General features: G+C 43.6%; 1 protein-coding gene across 4 annotated transcripts in view; it reads left to right on the top strand.

Moving 5' to 3' along the window:
* Positions 1 to 26630, top strand: part of TMEM117 (transmembrane protein 117) — a 415971-nt gene that overhangs the window by 320785 nt on the left and 68556 nt on the right. For all 4 annotated transcript variants that reach the window (XM_019543346.1, XM_019543349.1, XM_019543347.1 and 1 more), the window contains one exon: positions 19070 to 19229. In XM_019543346.1, coding sequence (XP_019398891.1) covers positions 19070 to 19229 — 160 coding nt within the window. The remainder of the gene's footprint in view (positions 1 to 19069; positions 19230 to 26630) is intronic.

The raw sequence follows: 26630 nt of genomic DNA, 5'->3' as shown, positions 1-26630 counted from the left end.
GTCAGGGCGGCTAGGATCTGGAACCAACTTCCAAGCGAAGTGGTCCTGGCTCCTACCTTGGGGGTCTTTAAGACAAGGCTAGACAAACACCTTGCTGGGTTCGTTTGACCCCAGTACTCTTTCCTGCCATAGCAGGGGGTCGGACTTGATGATCTGCTCAGGTCCCTTCTGGCCCTACAAACTATGAAACTATAAAAAGCATGAGATTGTGGCTTATCTATGTTACCATATATACATACATCCCAGTTGAGGTTTTTTTCCCCGATTCCACTTAGGGGGAAAAGTCCATCATCATGGATTTGAATATGGGTGGAGAGGCAGGTGGCTGCCGAGACTCTGACTCCAGCCCTGAGCCCAGGTCAGGGCTAGAGTCAGAGCCACATGTCTGCCCTCCTGCAGCTTCTTCCCCTGCCCCCCACTCCCCTCCCACCTTCTCCTGTAACCTCTGCCCCCTTCCCCCATCTTTAGCATTACCTCTAGCTCTAGTGCCTCCTGGGTCACAGGGCACATGGTAGCTCCATACCCTGCCAGGCCAATCAGCAGTGGCCCAGGATCATGCTCTGTGGTTGGCCAGGGACTGTACTTCCATTTGTTCCATACCTAGGAAGGAATGAAGCTGGAGCTGTGTCTGACAGTAAGGGCAGGGAAGGGGGCAACGGCTATGGGCAGTAGGTGGGAGAGGGCAGAGGGGGTAGGGAGGAGACAGAGGCTATGGGGAGTTGGGGGGTCAGGACTGTAGGGAGCATGCAGGGGGCAGAGACTGCAGGGAGCAGGTGACGGGAACAGGCACATGGAGAACAGGAGGAAGGCAGTATAGTCACTGCAGGGAGCAGGCCATAGGGAGAAGTGTGGGGGGAGGGAAGAGAGCAAGGAGACCATCTCCACCCCAGGCACCTGCCCCCCTGCTGCTACTTTTCCCATGGTAGCAGGGAGCAATAATTTGATTCTATACATGAAAAATTATAACAAATGTATATATTTTCTATATATAAAATCTGATTATTGGGGGGATCATCTTAAATTGGAAGTTATCTTGGAGTCAGGTAAATACAATTATTTGTTTTCTCCAATCAAGCATATCCTCCTTGGTACAGGGACATGCTCAGCTTAAGAGAAGACACCAATATCACTTTTTTTGCCTGTGACAGTTCTTGTTTTGAAGTTACTCTTTTTTAACCATATAATAACAAAAATTATTTACAAATGTCATATGAAGTTTTGAGCAAGTTCATTAGTAAAATATCAATAACTACAGCTGTTTTTACTAACTTAATACAATGAAGATATCTGCTTCATACACTAATTCAAAACAAACCTTATTTCTTCACTGGTTGTGTAGAATTTCTTAATAGCGATACACACGCTATTTGCTTTGGCTCTAATACTTGGGCTATTTATTTTCTTCTTTCATATTCAAATAGGATTGATGTCTGAATGATGAGTTATATTTCATTCTTAAGTGTTAATGTCTTTTAGCTCATGTGCTTGGTTATTGAGTTTATTTCACTTATGGAAAAATAAAATTTTCTTGCCTTAGTGGCATATGGTACGTACTCTGTGAAAATATCTGTGATCTGATGGCCACCTATAAGTTTATCAGGGGTGACCACCAGGATCTGGGGGCACATCTGTTCACCAGAGCACCCCAAGGGATGATGAGGTCGAATGGTCACAAACTCCTGCAAGACCGTTTCAGGCTGGACATAAGGAAGAATTTCTTTACTGTCCGAGCCCCCAAGGTCTGGAACAGTCTGCCAGTGGAGGTGGTTCAAGCACCTACATTGAACACCTTCAAGCGTAAATTGGATGCTTATCTTGCTGGGATCCTATGACCCCAGCTGACTTCCTGCCCTTTGGACAGGGGACTGGACTCGATGATCTCCCAAGGTCCCTTCCAGCCCTAATGTCTATGAAATCTAAAAAATATTGCCATGGAAAAAAATTATATCTTTTTTTGCCTGTAAATATATCTATGGTAGAATAAACACAGTTCTTAGATGAAAGCTTAAATTTCTTCAAACTCCTTTGAAAAAAAAACAGTAAAGTGCTATTGAAAATTATTGTAATTATAATTTACACAAATCTAGTTGAGAAAGAAACTTACAAGATGTTTTAATGAATGTTAAGTTACATCCTACTACACATCACAGTGTATGAAATTTAAAATAGCATTAAAAATACTATCACAGTCTAATTCAAAGCTAAAATACAAAGTTAATGTCACATAGATCATATCAAGATATTAGTCTATTATGGTTGGTATAGTCTAAAATTGCAAGCTGCTAACATCTGAAAAACAAGTTTTATATGTTTTAGTTTTGCAGATATATTGGAAGGTATATGTAACAGGCTGGCCTTTCAGGGCTAGGTTTCAGTGCTGGCTGCCCACCTGTTCAGTGCTAAACCCCTGCCTCACTCACCTACCCCACCTTGATGAAAGTAATATGAATGTTATTCCTAAGGCGGGAGGCTGCCTATCGTTCAACCTCCTGATAACAATGGCTTAAGTATACACTCCGACCTCTCCTTGCATGTGTCCCATGTCTCGCAGCTGTTTCTATGTTACATCTGGTATTTCCATACTATCCCATCTGATATATCTGTTTCTTGCCTGGCCTCTCACTGGGCGGCTTCACTCGCTCAGCCTCTCACTGGGCCGCTGGGGTCTTTCACCTGGTGGGGCTCAGGTGGCTGCTGCCTGCCTTGCCCTAACACTGGGGTCTCTCACCCTGTAGGCTCAGGTGGCTGATGCCATGCCTGGCCCCCAACACTGGGTTCAGGTGTCTCCCCTCTGGGCTTGCCTGGCCCAGGTCTCTTCCCTTGTTGGTAACCTGCCCATAGGCAGGGGCTGGGATTTTCAGGTGCCCCTTCTTGCCTTTCACCAGGTAACTGGCCTGGCATTTCCTGGGAACTCTTCTGCCACAGGGTGTCCCACCAGGCCATTCTTCCCCAGCAGGGTGCAGTTTTAAGTCATACCCAGGAGCCTTCAAGCCATTCCCCTAGCTCCTGCCCTTACCTCCAGGAAGATGTTCCAGGAGCAGCTCAGCCTGATGTTGCCTCTTTGCCTGCTCAGCTCAGACTGCTGCTTCTCTCTCTGAAGGCCTGGATTAAAATGGAGTTTGCTCCACACCCTCAGTCAATCTCAAGGTCCTCCTAGCGTCATGTGCTAGCCTTGATGAGGCTAGCACCTACCTGCCGGCTGCTTCACTGCCAACTGTAAACCTTGAAGTGGCAGGCACTGTAGGTACCCTGCCACAGTATAAATACAATGAAAATAGAAGTGTGTTGTGTCACTTATCTGGCCTCCTATCTGGCCTAAAAAATCTGCTGTACTTCACCATCTAACTCCAACATGATGCTGAAGTTTGAGAGTCTCTTTGAAGTCCCAAGCCCCTTCACTATGTAAACACAGGATGGCCTGGAAATTCCATTGCGTCAGTCTGATGGGTGAAGACTTTCACAGTTAGAGGCAAAACTTTTTCAATAATATGGGTTATCTCAAATTATGGGTGCACAGCTTCAGTAACAAGAGGGACTCAACTTGTAGCACTTTTCTGAAGAATATATATAAGTATTTAGTGGTTATTCAACATTTCTTGAAAATCAGGCCTCTTCTAATGTGTCTTGAGTTGGACACCTAGACATTACAATAGTTCAAATCTTTGTGCTAAATGCATGGTTAGGTGTCTACCTGGTTTTTAAAAGGATTTTAAAAGTTACCCTAAATTCAATGACATGGTTATCTGGACAGCACTTTAGGAAATCATAAAAGTGCTAAAATAAATATTTAAGAGTCTTAGTTTAAGATAGCAGCGTAACATTTTGAGAAACACCCCAGAGCCAGATCCACAAAAAGATAGTGTTGTCACACCTTATTGTGAGCTACCAGTTGCAAGAATGGTATTCATCTAGTTTAGTAAAGCACCAAGGGCAGAGGGAGTGGGGAGTGAGGGAGCCTATACATGAGTTGGAATTCCAGCTCATCAGAGCAGGTGCAATTAATTGAGTCTGCTGGAACATGGCAATTGTCACACTCTAGCATCCTCCTGTGTCTCATGTATCAGTGTCCCCAAGCTTAAAAATGGCAAGAAGTCACTTGAACTCAAGTTCGTCCAACAAGCTTTAATTCAAGCACTCCCACCACCATTTTTAAGTGACTCTGATACAGGAGACATGGCGGCGTTTTAATTAGAGTGGTTCTCAGAGCTGCTGTAATTAAAGCACTGCCCTCACTCTGGAGCATGTAAAGTGCCCCAAGTTTCCTATGCAGTAAATGGGGAGAGTCTAAAAACTGGATTCATAACAGCCAACATGCTGAAATCAGGGGCACCTAATCAAGCCAATATGAAATGCTAAAGAAAGTGACGTTTCTTAAATGCCACCTCTTTCTCCAAGTTAGGCTTCTGCCTGGTACCATCAGTTAGGTGTCTATCTGAGACTAAGACCCACAGTCCAAAACCCCTTCCTTGACTTATTTCAGTATGAAGAACTCACTCATAACATCACCACTTCAGATGCCCTCACTGCCCATTCTAATATTATAAAAGCCTAAGTCTGTCTGTCTGTCCATAATGCTTTATTAGCGCGCTGATTGACTGACAAACAGCCAATCAGAGCACGAAGAAGCGTTCTGACAGAAATGCAGCCCACTGCCATGATGGTGGGGACACAGGTGATGGAGTGGGGGGCAAGGCCAGCACACCTGGCCTTCCCCCCCCAACTTCCCGCTCCCTGGAGGTGGCAGCAACAGAGTGAATGGAAGTGGGGTGGGGCGAGGCAGGCCTCGTTCCCTCCCCCCCGCCCTGCTCCCTGCAGGTAACGCAGGGAGGGAGTAGGCCGGGTCCAAACGCGGATGGAGGGAGCAGGCCTGGGTCCAATGTGGAGCTGGGAGTGGGCCCGGGCCCAACGTGGGGGAGGAGAGCAGGTCCAGGTCCAACGCAGGGGGAAATGGGTGTGAGCAGGGAAAAGCCATCCCACCAGTGTGGGGGGAACAACAGCCCTAGCCTCCCACGGCAGCAGCTGGGGGAGGGAAAGAGTGGGCCTCCTCCCCCCTTTCTCACTCTTCCCCCTCCCCCGTGTCATCCCTGAGCCTGCTCCTCCCGTCCCTGAGCTGGCCTGACGTGGAAAGGGGAGGAGCGGGTGTGCCGTGGGCGGTGACGGTTGGACCAGGGGAGGACTGGGCCCAGGCCCAGTGCCGGGAGGGGAGCAAGCCTGAGCTGGGGAAAAAGTCGACCCACCACGGCAGTGGGTGAGGACAGTGGGCCTGGCTTGACCCAAACCAGCATGGCAGCTCTGCAGGGGGAGTAACAAACCTCCTCCCCATATCAGGCCCAGGCCCACTCCTTTCCCACCCCGCTCCCCCGCATTGGTCCTGAGCCCACTCCTCCCATCCCCCCAACTACCTCCCCCACAGGCTTGCCACAGGAGCCTGGCTTCTCCCCAACTTCGGGCCTGGTCCTTCCCCTTCATCGGGCCCGGGCACTCTTCTGACCCCCCCCACCGCTCACCCCCCGCCCCGTCATTCTTGACAGGCAACTGGCTAGTCTTTCATACAATAGCCTAGAGATTGCGACACTCTCCTAGAAAGTGAGAGGCCTGGGTTCTAGGGCTTCCTCAGCCTAAAGTGCTTCAGTTCATCTCTCTTACCTATTAAGAAAGTGTCTTAAACAACAACCTGTCAGCAGAACTGAAACAGGGGAGTGGTATTCCTCCGTCTCCTTAGTTCTCCTGTTGAAACTGCGCTACTACGGAGAAAAGTATTAAAGATTCAGAGCACCAGATATGGAGGGAATGGGGCTGGTTAGGCAAATGATAAGGGCATTGCCCTGGGAATGGAGAGTGCTAAGATGTGGTCCATGCTCCCAAGACAGTCACATTTTGTATTAAAGAGTCATTTGAAAAAAAACATGAATCATGGCAGGGTCAGGAATCAGAATACAGGTCTCCTCATTCCATGATAAATTAACTCAACACTGCCATACAGAGCTGGGCTCCCATCTGCAAAATGGCATGACATCAACAGGAAAAATAGAGTGTCCCTGTTTAGCCTTATAACCTTGTTATAGGATAATTTACTGGCAGGTGGGAGATATGCATTTGAACCTCCAAAGGGTTAGATGAGCATAGAACCCAAGACTCTCAATTCTGAGTGAATGCTGTAATCAGTAGGCCATAATGTAGAGAGAGGGTCATGACAACGACACCTTCTCCTCCAGGTGTTATACCTGGTACTGAATTCAGTGCTGGTGTAAGTATGTGTGGTGTACAGATTATCAGGCACTGAAGTAATTTGGCAAAAGTATTGTGGCTTCCTTGCTTTAGGAGCTAAAGGGCATGTCTATATTCTGGTGGTAGCTTGCTTTGGCTAGGTTAACCCTGAGTAATTCCTGTCTACCTGCTTCTACATATGTGCTCCAACCTTGGAAGTGCACTGATGCTGCCACTCTGAGGTTGTCTCAAGCAGCTGCTCTATCAGGGAAAGCCTCAGGAGCAAACACAAACGTACATCTCAGAAAAGCCTCACAGGCATACTTTGGGAAGGTGGGGTGTGCTTGAGAATGGCTGGCTAGAAAAGACTGCTATCACAGTTCTATCAAACATTCTTTAAGTTGCTTTTAAGACATCAAATTGCATTTTTGGCTCTGGCCTAAAGTGATTTGGGAACCAGTGAAACTATTGAAAATGGAATTAGGTTTATAGATTTGTGCTGGGTAGGAAACTGAGAATTATTATGACTTTGAAAGCATTTTCCCCTTCTGCATTGGGAAGAACCTGAGGCCTTTCAATGTTATTCTTGAAAAATGAAAGAAAGACCAGTCAAGTTACTGCCCATACCTTAATGTTTATGTCATCCTAGAAACATAGGGAAACAAAGTTCTTGTCCTACCTGCTTGAAAGCAAAGATCTGAAACCAGGTCTCCTTCATCTATAGTGAATGCTGAGCAAAGCAATCTGTCTCTGATCTGATAACTTTAATAATAATAATGCTAAGGGCCACGATACCTAACACATTACTGCTGAGTAAATGTCCACCAGCATAAAGCAGCAACTTTTCCAGGAGAGTAAATTACTAGGATATACAACATCTACAGTTGTATAGTTTTGCCACTGATTTTTCCTGGGGTAACTCTATATTAGAATTTAATACACACAAGTGTAGGACTATATGTTGTCTGTATGCTCTTTTTTGAGCATCTTCACACATGCCAGATGTCTGCTGAATTAATTGAGTCTGCTTGTGTGTGCTAATTACCATGCTCCAGCAGGCTCCATGTCACATATGCTCAGCGTCCCTGTGCTTCAAAATGGCAGCAGGGGCACTTTAACTAAAGCTCATTGAATGAGCTTTAATTAAAGCACCCATGCTGCCATTTTGAAGTACAGGATGCTGAATGCACGTGACGCTCCAGGCGCTTTAAGTAGAGCGGTTCTTGGAGTTTCTCTAAGAAGAGTGGTGCCCACCCCTCCACCCTGGATCAGGTGTAAAGATGCCCTCTTTGTTTATATCACTAGCATAAAAGCAGGTTTCACCAATATGAATGAGTTATATGCCTAAGCCGTAAGTAGAAATGCATTAATAAGGAGATACTATGAAAGACAAAAGAAAACTCTTCATAACCTAGTGTGTACGTTACTCAGTTGGACTGTGGGAAGCTGGGGTTCAGAGTGTTGTTCCAGCGGTTCTTAGATTATTTGTACAGAGCAAAGAAGAACATCTGTAGCAGGAAAAATTGAGAGAGATCATAAAATCATAGAGAAAGAGAGCTGGAAGACACCTCTAGAGGTCATCTCATCCATCCCCCTGAAGCAAACTTTCCTATACAACCCATGATCTAAACTCTTATATAAGACTACTGTCAACCCTGAAACAAAATAGACATAACACCCTAACCTGCCACAAGTAAATCAGGGGAATCATGGCAGCCAACATCTTACTTTAATAAAAGGTTGTTCAGTATATGTGCAGGAGATCCCATGCAGAGGGCCACACCTGTGCTGCAGAGGAAGACAAAAACCCGTTAGTCTGTACCAGTCTGCCCATGGGGTAAATTCCTTTCTGACCCTAAGTATGGTGATTGGTCTGACCCTGAGTGTGGAAAGGCAAGAACCTCTAGCTAGGAACCCCCAGCTTTGGTCCCAGCAGGAGCACTGACACATTGCAATCAAAGTTCTTGGCTGTAGCCTCTAGGGAGGCTTAAAAACACCCTGAAAAATGTAGCGAAGAAAAAAAAAGGTGTGGGGGGCAGGAGCAACCAGTGAAGCCCATAAGCATGGGAAATACCCATAGTAGAAAATAGGCATAGCTATACCTAGATCATCCCCAACTGGTAAGTGTCCAACCTCTTCTTGAACACCTTCAGTGATGGCGATTCCACAACTTCCCTAAGCAGTCTATTCCACTGCCTCACTATTACAACAGTGGAGACATTTTTCCTGATATCCAACCTAAATTTACTTTACTGCAACTTCAAGTCATTAATCTGCATCCTCCTCTCTACAGCAAGAGAGAAAAGGTGCTTTTCCTCTTCTTCATGGCAGCCCTTCAAATATTTGAACACTGCTATCATGTCCTCCTATTCACCGTTTTTGCAAGCTGAGCATGCCTAGCTCCTTCAGCCTCTCCTTGTATGACTTGACTTCCAAGCCCTTGATCATCTTTTTTGTCATCTCTGGACCCTCTCTGACTTCACATCCTTTTTAAAATATGGAGCCCAGCACTGCATGTGATGCTCCAGATGAGAGCTTACCAGTGCCAAGCAGAGAGGCACTAGCAGCTTCCAGGTCTTGTACCTAACACTTCTATTGATACATCAGAAAAACACATTTGCCTTTTGCGAAGCTGCACCACACTGCAGATTCATATTGAGTCTGTGATCAACTAACACTCCCAATCCTTTTCCATAGTGCTACCATACAGCCAGGAGTCACCCATTTTATACAAGTGTTTTTGATTATGTGTCCTGAAGTATAGCACTTTGCATTTGTCCACATTGAACTTCATCCTGTTAACTCTAGCTCAATTTTCCAACCTGTTGAGATTCTTCGGAATTATGTTTCCACCCTCCAACATGTTCACAGTCCTTCCCAGTTTCATTGTGTCTGCAAACTTGCTCAGGAAGCTTTCTATGCCAGTATCCAATAAATAAACCACTATCATTAATAAATATTAATAAATATGTTGAACAGCATGGGTCTGAGGACAGACCCCTGAGGGACTCTACTCAAAACCTTCTGCCACTTAAACATTGATAATTATCCTTTGCAGCTATTGAGCCAGTTAGCTATACACCAGCCCACATTTCTCCAATTTGTTCATGAGAAGGTCATGTGGGACCCTGTCAAAAGCCTTGCTGAAGTCCAGATATATAAACACCATTCCCTTCATCCACCCAAGTAGTTACTTTCACAAAGGTGATCAAGTTTGCTTGGCGCATTTTGTTTTTCATAAATCCATGCTAGCTGCTTATGATCAACCTTTCCTCCAGGTGTTAACTGGTCTGTGGTTCTCAAGGTCCTCCTTTTTGCCTTTTTTAAAAAGGGGCACTACATTGGACCTTTTTTGGTCCTCTGGTACCTGTCCTGCCTCCCATAACTTTATGAAAATCATTGCCAAGTGGTTCAAGGTTTCCTTTGCCAGTTCCTTCAAGATTAAGTCTATCCAGCCCTCCTGACCTGAATTCATTCAAATCCTCCCAAAACCTCTTTGGCCATTTATTTTGTTATCTTATCCCTCAGCTTTCCTCCTTCTTTCTCCAGATAATCTTTATTAGGTGTCTGGCTGCAGCTTAATTTTTTTTTGTGAAGATTGAGGCAAAGTAGCTTTTGAGTAGGTCTGCCTCCTTTGAAACTTTGGTTAGGAGTTCCCCCTGGTTTGTTAACAGTGGACCCACAAGCTTCCTTGGTCCTTCTTTTCTGGCCAACATACTTATAGAACCTCTTCTTGCTGTCCTTGACCTCCTTTGCCATGTGCAGTTTGTTTTTTATCTTTGCCTTCCTGATTTTGTCCCTGCACATTCCTGCTATTTCCTAGTACATTTCCTTGGTGACCTGCCCATTCTTCCATTGCCTGTATGATTTCCTTTTGCATTTAAAGCACTTTAGAAGCTCCTTATGCAACTACATTGGCTTCTTGCCATTCTTCTTGTGCTTCCATCCTGTCAGGACAGTTTTTGCTGGGCTTCCAATACTGTGCCCCTTAGAAACTCCCAGCCCTCCTGTGCGCCTTTATTCTTCAATCTGTCTTTCCATGGCACTCTACCTATTAACTCCTTGAGTTCAATGAAATCCACCTTTTTCACATCTAGTATCCTAATTTTGCTGACCTCATGCTTTCCCTTTCTCCAGATCTGAAATTCTGTCATATCTGATTGCTTTTTCCCAAGTTGCCCATCACCTTTACATCCTCCACCTGTTCTTTCCTGCTGGTCAGGAGAAGATCCAAGGTGTTCCCTGATCATTGTGTTTCAAGTATTCACCTGGAAGTTTCAGCTGCTGGTCAGAATCAAGTTGAACAGGGACTTAGCCATCATTTTTTCATATGAATGTTATAGCTATTGGGCTGGTTGCAGTAGTGGCAAGTGTCTCAGGTTTTAAACAAAAACTCCACCTGGCACCTGAGACACCCTCCTGATAAGTTTTGTGAAAACCAGCTCTTTCAAGGAAAAGGTTTCATGTTTGATAAATTGTTATTTTCTGAGTTAAAACTGTTTCATTGAAAAAGTCATGAACAGATCTATTCTACAGTAAGGTGTTTTGAAAATTTTACCTGGGTTTTAAAAACTTTGAGTCTGGTAGTTTCTTAGGTTGCACCCACTCTAGTTTTTACTGTTGGAGAAAGTGATCTCTCCAACTGAAAGTAAACCTGAAATACCATTTCCTTTTCCTTCATATAAGGATCATTTTTCAAATTGCTTCCTACTGGAGTTAGGCAATTAACTTTTGACAGTGTAAAAGTTGAGCAAGGGGTTGAATTGTGTGACTATAACTCATGTGAATCCTATGCTACCTTGCATATGATAGGTGTTGATTGAAAACCGTTTTTTACAGGCAAGACCATGAACTTTCTTAAACTGTTTTTCTTATTCTGTGTCACAGATAGGAAATGGCATTTGAAATTTAAAGTTTAAGGCTGATGAGTTTAATTTAAATGAGCTGGTGTTTGAAATAGATAACACTTTCATTTGGGTAAATTAATGGTGTGGCAAACGGAAACTCAAAGATGCTTCTACCTGTAATAAAATATGATGCTCTCTAGAATTCTAAAACTTCACCATGTAATTACATCACCTAATCTGATTTATTTTATTGCTTGGGAAATAGTACAATGTTTTCTCTACATATTAACATAAATGTAATTTAAGATTTTATATAAATGTTTGTATAAAAAAACCCAAGTAACTTTGGATTCATATTGGTTTACTGGGTATTTTGGATAATGGCTAGTATTTGGACACAAGTGTATTTATAATTTACTTTACTGATTTTGCTGGTAACATAATGCAGTGTGCATTTTTGGTTGCTTAGACCTTTCACCTCCATCCACATACGGATACAAGGTTTGATTAGAGCTCGCAGATATTGCTAAAATTTCTCTCCAAAGTATTTTTTGTAAAGAATTTATTGCACCCATGTTTGCTCTCTCTTTTCAGTCCAGTTTCAACAGGTACTTATATGAATGAGAGTTGATCTGAAGTAAGCCAAGTAATTGGAAGGGCTCCCGGTTTGTTCAATGAGCTATGTCTGGCCTTTAAGGTTTACTGACATGAATATTTTCAGGAAGAGAATTTCAAAGTCATCTATGCACCACATAAGCTTTGAATTCCCATCTGTTATAATTTTTGTTCTGTTTGTCTAGTGTCTACTGTTTGGGTGCTGTTCCATGACCAGAGTCCATAGGCTATATACTTCTACTGATGATAATTTCATTCTGTGTGGACAAGGTAGAGGAGGTAAAATCCACAGGTCAAAAAGCTGGGCTGCTGCAAAGCCCTTTCAGCTGTTCTGGGCTGGAACAACAGCTGCAACCTGCCTTCACCAGTACAGTGCCAAATATTTTGTCCAACTGCTTCTTGTACAAATCCAGTATATCTTGGAATACAAAGTTTAAAACAAAACAATGTTTTCATATGAGTGCCAATTAACTCTGGAAATTAAAATGGTGACATTTGTAAGTAATGTATATTTAATATGCTAAGTGGACAGTAACTCTGGCTTTAGACACACAACACACATTGACTGGCATAAGCAGATGCTTATATAAACAGTGAATACCTACCCTGCTATAAATGCCTTGAATCTATGGTAACATTATCGCAGGAAAATTCTATGGTCAGACTCCACTACTGTAAGTAGGAGGAGATACCGTCTCCCATCTTCTATCCTGAGACAGATGTTTGCTATAGGAAAATAGGTTATTACAGGGTCTCTACCACATAATAGTGTGGCACTGTAATAGGTGTATTGGGACTGCTACACCTAAAGAACTGCTCCTCTGTCCACTCAGGATCCTGGTGCAATTTACATCAGCATAGAAAGCCTATGTAAATCATATTAGTGTAAATGTTTCATGTATCAGCATCCATAAAAATTTCCTAGTGTAGGAGATATAGATGTTAATGTCGAATGTAACCTTTCTATTCTAGTCAGGCAGCACTACAGACTAATTGTAATTGTCCAAGTCAGGTCTTACTACTTTGCTACTGTACACTCTTACCATACTGTGTTTTACTCTACACATAAAGTATCTGAGTGAAATATGTACTACAGATAGGGTGCATTTACATGTTGCCCTACGGCGATATAGTGATCCTAGACGTACTGTATCATTGTGTGTCTACACATGATCGCTAGCTATGTCCATGTAACAGTGCGCTCCCCAGTTATAGCATGCCACTACAGCAACGTAGGAGTAAATTTGTCTGTGCACTGTACACTTGGAGCAGTAACCACCTGTACTTTAATACTAAAATATATTTTAGTATTTCCAAAAGGAACAAAAGCAAGGCAATGTGTATCATAGAATCATAGAAAAATTGGGTTGGAAGGGACCTTAGAAGGTCATGTTGTCCAACTCCTTGCTCAAAGCAGGACCATGCTGTTTGAACTGGTATAACTCTGTGAATTAGTTCTGAAGCCAAACATGTATAGTGAATAGCTCTCATTGCTCTCCTTTTCTGAAATCCCCACTAGCTATTATCTCTGTCATTCCATAGCTCTACTACTCTTGAGAGCAAGAGGCCACAGAAGAACTGTGGATCAACTGCTGTAAATTGTCAAGACTTCAATTGTCTAGAGTTCAAAGGAGCTGTGTCCATTTATATCAGCTGTTAATCTGCCCCCATGTTCCCCAAATTGCAGGCTGTATTGCTGATACCAAACCACTGGGAGGACTAAAAAGCTGATAGTTTATTTTTAAATAATTTTGGGAGATGTTATTTTTTAAACAAATGTAGTACTGCAAATCTTGCTAATTTAAAACAAGTAAAATAAAAAATGTTGGCATTTGCACATGAACAGCTGCAGCTCCATTGTTCTTTATATTTGTTATATGCTGTGAGACAATGTGTTTGAGCCAGTTCTGGTCTGGGGATTAAAATTGATGGAAAGTATTTAATTTGACTGATGATCTCACCTTTCTGAGGATTCTAAAGCACATCTAAATATCAAGAGCTGCAAAAATTTGTTTTTTGCCTGTTCTATCTCTGTTTTCACAGTGTGCTCTTAACTATCCTGGCATGTTTATGAAGCAGTTGCCACTATAACGCATTGCTATGTGAGATATATAATGAACTTTAAATGATGACTAATACTGTACTCTAATATTCATGCAACACCTTCATTCAAGACACCTACAATGTTTGACAAATGCTAGTCAATTTTATTTTCATTTAAAATATGCCCAGAATGGGTGCCAATTTATTTGCTCTGCTAAATAAGTGTGCAATAAATACATTAAGTGCACATTCCTTGTCCTTAAAAAACAATAATGAATAATTTAGCATCTGTCCCGTTTCTCCTTTCTCAAACAGAACTCCTACTAGTTTCTATACAAATTCCTTTTTTGTTTATTAGTCCTAGATAACAAATGTCTCTGTACCCAAAATATGTATGAATAGTAAGAAATGTTCTTTTTAGCATCTCTTAGCTGCCCTTAACCAGTCTTAAACAGCTTAGCTTAAACAACAGCTGTCTCCTGGCTGGGACTGGAACATTGCACCCTGCCTCTGGGGGTGGCCTGCTGCCGTGGTGGGAATAATGTCCACCTGCCCTGGCAGCACTGAGCTCGTGGCCCCAGCTCCCTGATGAGGGGCAGGGGACATAGGAAAGAGCAGAAGGGAAGGGGCATGTCCCAGCCCCTTGCCCAAATCCACCAGTGGGACAGCTAGCAGTTAGCAGCAAACTCACTGCTAGCTAGCCCACCAGTAGATTGAAGCAGGGGGTCAGGACGTACCCCACACCTACAGTTCTTTGCAAGCCCCATGCCTCAATCACCTGATTGGAGCATGAGACTGGGACCTGCCCCTGACTGGGACAGTTCCCAGCCTCTGCTCCATGATCGTGGGGTGGGGGCTAGGGAGCTTGTTCCCCGCTCAGCTCCATGAGCATGGAGCTGGGAGGGGAACAGGCTGGGGAGTCTCCGTTCTCATGAATGGATCTGTGTCAACCTGGTGCAAAGTGGCCAGTGGTGTCCCTCAGGGGTCCGTGCTTGGACTGATGCTTTTCAACATCTTTAGCAATGATTTGGATGGGAGAATGAAAAGCTCACTGGCCAAGTTTGCAGATGACACCAAGTTATGAGGCAGTGTGGTCACGTCAGAAGGTAAGTTGCAGATACAGGCAGACCTAGACAGGCTTGAGAGTTGGGCAGACTGGAACCAGATGAAATTTAACACTTCCAAGTGTAAGGTGCTCCATCTGGGGGCAAATAACCCTGAACATACATACAGGCTCAGTGGTGACAGCTTGACTTGCACCACGGCCAAAAGGGACCTAGGGGTAATAATTGACCATTGTGCGAATATGAGCCGTCAGTGCAAGGCGGTGATCAGCAGGGCAAATAACATGCTGGCATGCATCAACCGATGCATCTTGTGTAAAACTAAGCAAGTGATACTCCCACTGTACTCAGCACTGGTGAGACCACAGTTGGAATACTGTGTCCAGTTCTGGGTGCCACACTTCAATAAGGACATGGAAAAGCTTGAGAGGGTCCAGAGAAGATGATCAGGGACTTGCAAGGCAAGCCATACAAGGAAAGGCTAAGGGACCTGGGCCTCTTTAGCCTAAAGAAGAGAAGGTTGAGAGGGGACTTGATAGCGGTGTACCACTATATCAGAGGAGTGCATCAGGATCTTGATGACCAACTGTTCACTAGGGCACCCACAGGGAAGACCAGGACCAGTGGATACAAACTCCTGGAAGGCCACTTCAGACTTAATACCAGGAAAAACTCCTTCACAGTCAGGGTGTCCAGACTGTGGAATAAACTCCCTGCAGAGGTGGTGCAGGCATCTACCCTGCAGGTTTTCAAGAGGAGACTAGACAGTCACCTCGCTGGGGTCACCTAACCCCAGTTGTCTTCCTGCCTAGAGTGGGGGGGTGGACCCGATGATCTGCAAGGTCCCTTCCAGCCCCTAATGATCTATGAATCTATGAACACTGCTCCCTGCTGGCCAGCTGACCATGATCAGATTTGCTCCTAGTCAAGCGTCTACATGAGTGCTGCCGCGCAGTAACTAGTCACAAGGAAATTTGCTCTTGCATTTGCAGGTAGCAAATTTTCTCACAATTAGTGAGGTTTACTGCACAGTAAGTATGTGCATGTGTAGATGCACATGCTTACGGGACACATCTGTATGTTCATTTGGTCAGGGCTCTGTTTACTTGGTGTAAACTTCTGTGGATTAAGCACTCCCAGGCAGGCGCCTACACATGCAGGGACTAGGGAACAGATTTGCTGCTCTTAGCAGCAAAATTCCTGCAGCCCTGCAATGGGCCCCTGCTGCCAGCGGGGGAAGCTCTGGCTGCAGCTGCCAGCAGCCAGCATCCCTCTTTAAAAGCCAGCCCTGCTCGCTGCTCCCTGGCTAGCCACTTCCCTGCCCGGGAGCAGCATGTCCAGCACAGAGACAACACGTGGCAGCTCTCTCCTTGCCTACTCTGCATCCCTGTGCTATGACTACTCCAGCACCTGCCCCTGGCAGTGATGATCAGCGACGAGAATCCTGCTGGCTGCCATGCTGGCCCTGCTGGCCCGCCGCACCAGCCACCACCTGGCCCATGGCTGTTTTGGCCCACCTAGCTCCCTCACGTGCAGTGACCATCTGCCTGGCTAGAGGGTGCTGTCCCAGGCCCACCACTGTGCAGCTCCTGCTGGCAGGGACACCAATGAAGTGCTTCTGGATGCCATCACTGGGGCCACCATACACTCCTGGGCCTCCAGCCCTGCTGCCTGTGGGCCTGCCAGGCCAGCCAGGATGGATGATGACACATCATCCAGCACACCTGGGATGATGAGCAGTGGCTGGAAGCCTTCTGCATGACCCAGGCTCAGGCTTCTGGGACCTCATGGAGTTACTCTGGCCACACTTGGAGTAGCAGGACAAGAGCATGGCGTAGGTAAGGCTACCACCAGGAAGGCCATCCTGGAGGTGTGTGGCACCTTCCAGGACATGCTGGGGCCCACCATGCTCTGCATGCATCACCCCCAGGGCTGCCCTGGGCTTCCTCCAATGCATCAGGGCCCTGGATGGGACCCACATCCTCATCATCTACCTGACCCATGGACACCACCTCTATTACAGCAGAAGGGGCTTTCACTCTGTGGTGTTCCTGCAGGCTCAGGGAAGGCTGTTTGGAGTGTGCTGCAGGCAGGTGGAACTTGTCCTACTTGCCAGAAGCTTTCTGCAGCTAGACCTGGGGGCTGAGAGGCCTGGCTGGAGTCTTCAGCTGCTTGCAGCACCTTGCTGGCCTGGTTAACATAGTCCTGGCAGCTGTGAGCACTGCAGTGCCAGATTGTAGTGCTCAGGTTCAGACAGGCTGGCATAGCTAAGCTGTGGCCCACCCATGGAGACACAGGGGCCTCAAGTGCTCTCAGGCTCCTTGCATGTGTGCCCCAGGGCTCAAACTGCCTGTAAGCTTTTACATCCTGAGGCAGGGGACTGCCACAGAGGCAGCCCAGCCTTGGGGCAGGAGAGGCTCCTATCCTGGAGCCCTGGGGCCAGCCTAAGGCCAGCCTCCTAGTGACAGGGTAGACCTGAGAGAAAACTTGCTCCTGGGTCACAGCTACATGTTTGTTACTGTGCAGTATCTAATCCTGTGTAAATTTGCTACCTGTGCACAGTTAAGGGGTTTTATGCATGGATTTATGCACAATTATGGGTTTTTACTGCTCAGTAGGCGTGTAGATGCTCACACTTACTGCACAGTAAACTAGGCTAATCCACATTTAGGCATCTTATGTAGACACGCCCACTGCTTAGTAAACTATGCTACTACACAGTAAACAGCTTATGTAGCTGCTCCCAGAAAAGACAAATTAAGAGGACAGAAACAGTCAAAAAATGACTTTCATCTGATCACTTGATCTTAGCAGAACTTTTACCTCCTGGTCATCAAAGCCACAACTTCATAAATACTTTGTGCAGAGGTAAAAGAGTCACACAAACACTGAAGAAAATTCTAAATATAAGTAGCAACGTAAGTTCTGTACAAGTGGTATAGATGCTGAGTTTATGGTTCCTTAATTTTGTGGTCTAATCCAGTGGTTTTCAACTTGTTGTCCAGGGATCCCTGGGGGTCTGCAAACTATGTTTAAGGGGTCCATGAAAGATGACTGTGATCAATCAAAAGTGTGTGAATACCAACACTTACAATTCAAATGGGTTCACACCTCCATTTGAAATTTCCAAAGGGGTCTGCACCTCCATTCACAATTTTTTAGGGGTCTGCAAATTAAAAAAGGTTAAAACCCATTGGTCTAATCTATGTCTAGCCTGCATAAATTAGAGCTGCCAGAGGTAGCTTTTACTCATGCCTTCTGACTAGGACCCCAAGGTACCAGATGCCTAGGAACAAAGCCGAAGTACCACAATATCCTTTCTGTGCCTAAAACTTATATACTTTTATGTCCACCTATAATATCTATATTTTGACATCCAAAGCGATTGGATATAATCCTGTCTCTGTTAAATCAGTGGCCAATATCCTTTGACTTGAATGGAGACAGTATGTTGAATATAGTTTTCACTATCAAAATGTGAAAGATACTGCTAAAGTGCTGTTGGAAAAAGGTGAAGATCTGTTATGGAGTGACAGCTCAAAGAGTGTACAATTTAATTACCATATAGCAAATGGAGTGAATTAGACAAATTTGTCTTCTGGATATTCAAGAGTTTCACATGTTGGAAAAAGTCCTACTATGGCCTGATCCTACAAATTTTTTTATAATTCAATGCTGTCTATTACTTAGGAATATCATAAGACATGCTCAGTTCTGTCATGATGACTTCCCTTGGCCTGTTATGAGAAACAAAGTTCTTGCATTGCCAAAATCTGTATTAAAATTTAACATGAGTGCTATGAAGATTTCTTTTGTAAATGTTATTGCCTTCATGGTTAGTGCATTATAGCTACCTTGGATAAAAAGCTATAAGGAGGAGAATTTCCAAGAGTGTTGGATGGCTCACTTCCACTATGCTTTTGAAACTATTCCCCAATGATTAATTTCAAGTTGGCACAGGAATTGTTGGGATATGATATATGATGTGATATGATATGGTACTGTGCTTTACAATATATATTAATTGTGTGAAACTAGAACAAATATGATGTAACTCAGCATTAATTTTTCAACTTTTTTGGACCAACTAACAAAATTCTTTGCAATAAAGGTAAGTTCATTTATGTCTTGACTGAACATATTGACTTCTACCTTTCATTTACTTCAGCTTGGTTTCGTCTGCTGTACAGTACAGTACCCATAATTATTAGTTAAGTTTAGCAGAGAGAACAAATAATGTTACATTCTACTTTATGCAATATTTTCTCTGAACTATTCTCTTTTCCCTTGCAGGACTGTTCTGTTTACACTGACCTCTGTAGTTGTGCTTGTCATCACTACTGACTGGATCAGCTGGGACAAGTTGAATCGTGGATTTCTGCCAAGCGATGAGGTCTCAAGAGCCTTCTTGGCTTCTTTCATCTTAGTGTTTGACCTTCTTATTGTCATGCAGGTACACTGCCCTAATGTTTCATTCAGGCTCCTGGAGCTGTCTAGTCGCTGTGTTTCCATTGGAGCAAACACTGTTCAGCTCAGACCTCATAAAGTTAAATAAATGTTTAGTTTGCAATCACTATTAATAGAGGTATTTTACATCAACATTCTCAGGGACTTTGAAAAATCCAGTTGGCCTTTTGTTGTGAAAACATTGTTGATTTGTTTTGCTTAGGCTGCCAGGTAAGAACTTGGTGACTTTCCAAATGGGAAGGCATTTTTCTGCCAAAACTTCACTGAAAATAGAAAAGGAAGCTAGTCATTTTGTAAATGAAAAGCCTCCATTATGAGGATGAGAGAAACTCAACAAAGCAAAGAAAAAGATTGCCAGTCAGTGCAAAGGTTTACAACATTTGAAAAGTACACAATACGAGAATGTATTTTTAGTGATGCAAATTAATATTTTTCAATATTCAATCTTTCCACTTTCAGGTAAACAGTATTTTACCCTATTTGCTGTACTGTTATATTTTCCACCAGTTAGTGCAACAAGGGAGATAATTTTCTGTAATCCTTCCAGAGTCTGCTCTTTTGAATTTGGCAGTTAAGAAAGGAGTTGTGGACACGGTAGATATAAGCCCAAACACCTCCTTTATGTGGCGTTATGCCCTGCAAGTGGCATCTGTCTCCTGCTTGAGTTTTGTCCTAGTGGTTTCTAAAGGCAATTCTGATGCTATGTCAAGAGAAGGTGGCAGTAGATTACTTTGACTTAAAAAAGTACTTGATAAAAGAGGAACATCAGAGGTCTGGATGACTAATAGTATTTACCTAGAGTCACGTCACTGAGTTGAGGCTTATTGAGGAAGCTCAAAGTGCCCAAAATAACAGGGTGTGTTCTCTCATCTTTGGACAGTCTATTGTATTTTGATGTGTCACCAAATTGTGATAGCTGAGGTTCTTCATTCTCTTTAATAAGGTACTAGCTTTTTTGTGGCCATGTCTACAGAGATGCTACATCTCTATAGCAATGAGCTTCAGCGACGTAGCTTGTTGCTACAGAGACATTGCATTGGCGGGCATGAACTGTGACACCAATGCCACTGCGCAGTAGCAATGAGCTATAGTCAAAAACAACCCATGCACCACCAGGACTGTGCAGAAACAGCAGTTACTGCACAGTCATTTAGTACTTGCCAAAGTACTAAATGACTGTGCAATAACAACTGTGCAGTTGGGAGCACGTCTAGACATACCCTGTAAGTAGTAACAGATGTCTGCTGCTTGATTACCATAGAGGTAATACTGTTGTGCCAATTAGCTTTTATCAATACTGCAATGGAATATCAGAAAAGTATACATTTCTATGGATTGGCTTCATCTAATAGTATATCAGTGTATTTGTTGAACCATAATTTACAAAAAAAAAGGATTAAAAGTTTAATGAGATTTGGATTGTGCTTCCTTTTCTCCCACTCTGTATTTTACATTTAATTTGGTCTTTTAAAACAATTCAGGAGACTATATTAAGCAGGTGTCCTTTGTAACTATAATGAGAGCATGAATTGAAATGTACCGTATCTTCTAATTATCCGATACTGCATTGAATACCGTATGCCAGAATACATTATATGTTGATACCAAAATCATTATCAAACTATCCACCTGATTTTTAAATGAAGTCACCATACTTTGACATAGGGCTGTTAAGTTTAGAGGAGTGAAGACCTATCCTGATTATTATTTCATATTTTTACAACATAAAACAAGACCCCCACCATTGCATTTTGAATGGTGTTTGAAGGGAAGATTTGTTTATTTACTTATTGAAGGATGTTTATTCAAAATGTGCAACTTAGGGCATAGGCACACATAAAACTTAAAGCAGTTTAAATGTAGTTTAAATTTAAAGCAGACAAACATGCAAATCTTCCTGGAACAGTTCAAATGTGTACCTGGAAGAACAAGTACTATTTTGAACCAGTTCAATGTGAAACTGGTCAGTGTTGTGTGGTTACCAAGAATCATGTGACATAGGCCTGATCCATCTTCTAGGCATCCCACACTGCATCACTCCTCATCCTTCAGCTTGGTGAGTCTTGTTTAGGAGAAAAGGGAAAGAAGAAAAGTAAAATGCCCTGACCTGCAGGACATGCATCCCTTGGAACCCCCAAAACATGGGTGCAAACACTGCTCCCTGCACACACTCACTGAGAGGCATGCTGGGCTAGGTGTTCACACCCACCCCCTGGTACCAGAGCCATGGCACTTCACACAATATGAATGGGTCTCCAGTAAATGACAGTTGGAAATAGTGCAATTGTTCTGTGCAGACAACCCCTTGGTGACATATTGTGTGGTTCTAGTGCTAGTGTATTGTCAGTTCAGTACAATCAGGTTGACAGACCTGACTGTTAAATTACAAGCAGAAATAAGTGTCAAAATAAAAATTCTTTGTCTATACTGGAAGGAGGCAAGCATGTTTCATAAATTCTTTTTAATAGTAGTGCCTGTTTCACAAAATTTTTGCAAGCTTTTCAAATAGACTAGCAAAGTAAGAAAAAAACTGTATTGCATTAAAAGCTCTAATTCCTGTAGGAAGATAATGTTAATTAAGTACATAGATGAAATTTCATTTAGCTTTCTGGTTAAATACTGTACAGACATTTTTCCTACATTTTAATGGTAGCATTACTACTGTAAATGTGACTAAGTTTAGCAACGGGAGAAAATCAATTGAGTTTGAAACCATTCTCAGTGCTGTGAAAAATAATTACATTAATGTAAAGCACAAGCTAGCTCACTTAATATTTTTTGGAATTTAATATTTATTCAAGCCCCATGTAGAGCAAGGCACTTCAGAAACAAATAAAGGAGTGAGAGGATCCTGCCGTGAAGGGCTAACATTTTAAAATAGAAATAACACAGCAAGGGATGCAATAAACAAAGAGCGGAGGTAGAAATATGGGAGACCAAAGGTTGCACAGTGAGAGTTCATGAGTTATTGTTTTGTGCACTTCTTTTTACTTTCTCTTCTCCCCTGCTTTAAGTAGCAATAGCCCAGGCAGACTCAGAAAGCTAGGACAGTATTCCAACCCCAACCCCAATCCCAGCCTGTATCTACTGAGTGTAAAGAATGTGCTTGCAGTCTGAGTGAGGGACTGCACATCCAGGAGGAGAAATGAGAGAGAGAGAGAATTAGGGTATATATAAGCATTACGTGTAGACCATCTTAACTGATTAGGGGCAATCTAAATACATGCAATCATTCCCAGGGTTTAAATCACCCTAAAAATGGCACACCAGAACTTTAGTTAGTTCACTTCAAAGGTGAATTAACTTTAAATCTGCCTGGATTAACCCAGTGTAAAATGGGTTAACCCGGCATAACAACATCTGCATGTATTCACAGTACAGCCCCGGGCCTGAGAAAGCTCAGCCACGCACCACAGCCCTGGGACTGTGCTGTTTTAACACCCTGACTTTGACTGGATCTTTTTTGACCCCCCTACCAGCCCCTCCCCCCAGACCTGCCAGACCCCTCCAAGACCCACAAGCACCCCCCCCAAGGACCTGTCAGCCCTCTGCCCCCTTAATCCCGTCAGCCCCTCCATACCAATTTACTTAGGTCTGGCTGCCCATGCAACCGCCTGCAAGTGGCAGAACCCAACTAAGGTTTAGGTGGCTCAAAGAAAGCCATGTGGGTTGGGTCATTTGAACAGTTGTTTAGACCAAAGTCACTAGCATTGAAATGAAATCCCTGGAAACAGATTGTAGGTCAGTCCATAGGGATGCACTTTTGGATGGATAACACGTTGGACTGCCGCTCAGAAGTCCCTATTTTCTCAAAAAGCCACTGATTTGTTTTGTGATCTTCTGTAATTCATTCTGTCTTCTGTGCCTCAGATTGCTCATGTGTAAAATGTGGGTGAGGAGATATAAAGCCAGATCCAGAAAAGGCACAAGTGGAATTTAGGTGCCCAGGTCTAAAACTGTGATCATCTCAGCTGCCACCTGACATTAAACTCATGGCAAAAAAGGGCCGGAGGTAACTGCCTCAGAGCAAACCATGAGCAAGCTAACAGCTGTCCTCAGAAGAAATTACCTTCTCCCAGGAAGAAATTACTCTGGATTGGGACTTTAGCAGTTTCCCATGTTCAAGAATATTTACTTCCATTCAGTGAGTTCAATCATGTGGTCACCACTTCTTTTCCCCTTGGAATACTGTCTTTTCCTGAGATAGTCTGGTTATGTATGCATGTCCCAAATCAAAATGTGACCCTAAGAATTTGTCATACTTTCTCCACACTCAAGTTAATCAAGCTGGTCATGCTTCTGACATGTATAATAATTCTAGAGCCCACACTGGTGTGTACGTAGGCAGCATCGTATCTCTGTCCTTTACTGGATTGTTTATGAGGTAACACAGATCAAAGGTGGAGAAATATTAAGGCTATTTTCATGTAGCACAATGTACCCTGTCTTTATTATTTTAATGATGATTGTAACTGTTACAATTTTGGATTTTCCTTCCCAATGGATGTTCATGGAAGAGTGGTTAAAAGAATCATAAATAAAAGGGGGCTATGACCTCCAGCTGCTCTATTTGACAAGTTTGATTTGAAGAGTACATTACCTTACCCCAGGTAAGATAATTTTTTGTATGTTAGCATTTCAAGCAAATTTGCTAATGGCTAGAAGCCAATGGTTGCTAGATTATTAAATTCTGTCATTCCAGCTGTGATGAAGTGTTGGATTCCTGTAGTGTCTTTTGTGAAAGATTATGGAGCCTCTCAGTATCTCTATAGGGTTACATCCTGTAGTTGCCTTTCTGAGTGCTTTGCAAAGCTCAAGGTATAAATTCCAGCAACTTTTTACTTGACAGCACAATAAGATACAATGATTTAAAGGGCACTTAAGAATACTGCAACATTTAGTCATTTGTTTTTGATAAGTGAATTTATTTTTTTGGTAAACTTCAAAGTAGTACATTGGGATAGAGAGAAACCTGACAATGGACTGGATCCAGGTCTGTCTTACAAGCATCTCCATTTTAAGCTTCTTCATGCCTAAAAAGTAGGCTTCTTGTTTCAGGAAGGTGATCCAGATGACAAGATCCTTGTATGGTGAATGAGGAAAGTTAGATACTTCCAAAAGCCAATCCAGAGGGCCTGAGAATGAAGGTACTTAAAGCAAGCCATTAGAAACCATTAAGGCCAGGGGTATGTCAGAACTCGCCCCTCCCTGAAGCTAAAATGCTGTATATTAGGTACCTTCATCCACTCAGGATCCTAAACACCTCATTCTCCTATAAGTGTAGGATTGGTTAATAGTTGAGTGATTGGAGAACCTGCCCAGAAAACGGCTTCAACATGCTCTTCAGCTTAAGAGGTTTCAAATCCACATTTTCCACCTCACAGTGCCTGAAACACCAGAAAAGTCTGGGTGGGCTAGGTACTTTACCCCCTTTTTTTAAAGCAGCTGTGGAAAAGGAATGCAAGAGTCATGGGGCATAGACAAGAGCAAGCAAGGTGGAAACTGATTCTTGTTCCATGATGATGGCATTCCCTGGGAAGGGGAAATCATGGCTCTTGTCCCTTCCCCCAGGGCTGTTTATGCCTTTAATATGAAACAATCATTGGTTAAAAACAGAAATAACAATTAGAATGATGACCTAAACCCAAGTCTTCTCTCTCCAAGCTAAGTGTCCCAACCATTAGGCTAAAGGGTCAGATTTCCCATTTGCTTACTGAACTACTGCCTCATGGCTATTGCACTTTTGGTACCTTACTCCACTCTTTACCTGGAGTGTGTTTGTCTCCAGCTATCCTGTAGCCTAGTGATGAGGGCAGCCTCCTAGCTCTGAACACCCCTTGGACTGAACAGGGCCTAAAATGCAGGTTGCCCATTTTGTGAGAACACAAAAGTGTAATGACTAGGGGTCAGCAACATTTGTCAGCAGGGGATCCTTTTAATGAAGCCTAGGTCCAAGCACTGGCTGCCTCCATGCCACTGCCACAACAGGCCAAATATTGCTGACCCTGGACTAAGCTGTTGTCCAAAAGGTATGTTCCTTCTGGCTGTGCTTTTGAATGATGCTGGCTGCATCTACACATGCAGTGAATATGCCTGAATCCTACTGCACAGCAAATTGAGGTGTATTAAGCTTTAGCAGAAATGCATCTACATGGGGCTGCTGCAGGGGAACAGAACAGGGCAAAATCATCCCTTGACTGAACTGCTCGCATCAGAAACAAATGTGCTCCCAATGGGTGCACGTTCATATGCATGCAGGGATACAGTTTAATGCACCTGAATTTTCTGTGAAGAAAATTCAGGCACATTATTTGTATGTGTAAATGTACCCACAGTATAGGTGCTAAATGAATTTAGGCAATAGTGGTTTTGCGGACAGTAGAATAGAGTTTATCCAGATCACTTGTTGCAGCTTTGGTACCTAAATCTTCCTGGGTGCATCACATGTTTATTAATGTTCCATGGTTACTGCACATTAAGTTTAGTATTTCATAGATTTCATAGACATTAGGGCTGGAAGGGACCTCAGAGATCATCAAGTCCAGCCCCCTGCCCTGGGGGCAGGAAGTCAGCTAGGGTCAAAGGACCCCAGCAAGATAAGCATCCAAGCGTTTCTTGAATAAATCCAGAGTAGGTGCCTGCACCACATCTGTAGAGAGTCTATTCCAGGTCTTGGGGGCTCAGACAGTAAAGAAATTTTTTCTTATGTTCAGCTTAAAACGGTCTGGTAGGAGTTTATGACCACTGGTCCTGTTTTTCCTTGGAGCGGTCTGGTGAACAGACGTTCTCCCAGATTCTGATGAACACCTCTTGTATACTTATAGGTAGCCACCAGGTCCCCCCCATCGAACCTGCGCTTTTCCAGAAGGAAGAGTCCCATGGCTCTCAGCCTCTCTTCATAGGGATTCTCATAGGTTCTCTTGCCCTCTGGACTGTCTTAAGCTTCTTGACATCCTTCTTAAATTGTGGAGCCCAGAACTGGATGCAGTACTCCAGCTGCGGCCATACCAAGGCCGAGTACAGTGGGAGAATGACAACCTGAGATTTACTTGAGAAGCATCTATAGATGCAAGCCAGGGTTTTGTTTGCCTTACCAGCTGCGACATCACATTGGTGGCTCATGTTCATCTTGTGGTCAATCATGACCCCCAAGTCTCTGTCAGCAGTGGTGCTAGCAAGCATAGCACTTCTGAGCCTATAAGTATGCTGCAGGTTCTTTTTCCTGAAGTGGAGTACCTTGCATTTATCAGTATTGAACGTCATCAGGTTTGTGTCTGCCCACTTACTAAGCTTATCCAAATCAGCCTGGATCACTAGCCTGTCCTCAGGTGTGGACACTATGTCCCAAAGTTTAGTGTCATTGGTGAACTTAGCCAGTGCGCTTCTG

Source organism: Crocodylus porosus, unplaced genomic scaffold (genome assembly GCF_001723895.1).
Source record: "Crocodylus porosus isolate Cpor-Errol unplaced genomic scaffold, CroPor_comp1, whole genome shotgun sequence".
In the NCBI taxonomy this organism is placed as follows: domain Eukaryota; kingdom Metazoa; phylum Chordata; order Crocodylia; family Crocodylidae; genus Crocodylus; species Crocodylus porosus.
Note: the sequence above shows the minus strand (reverse complement) of the source record. Positions and strands in the feature narration are given on the sequence as shown.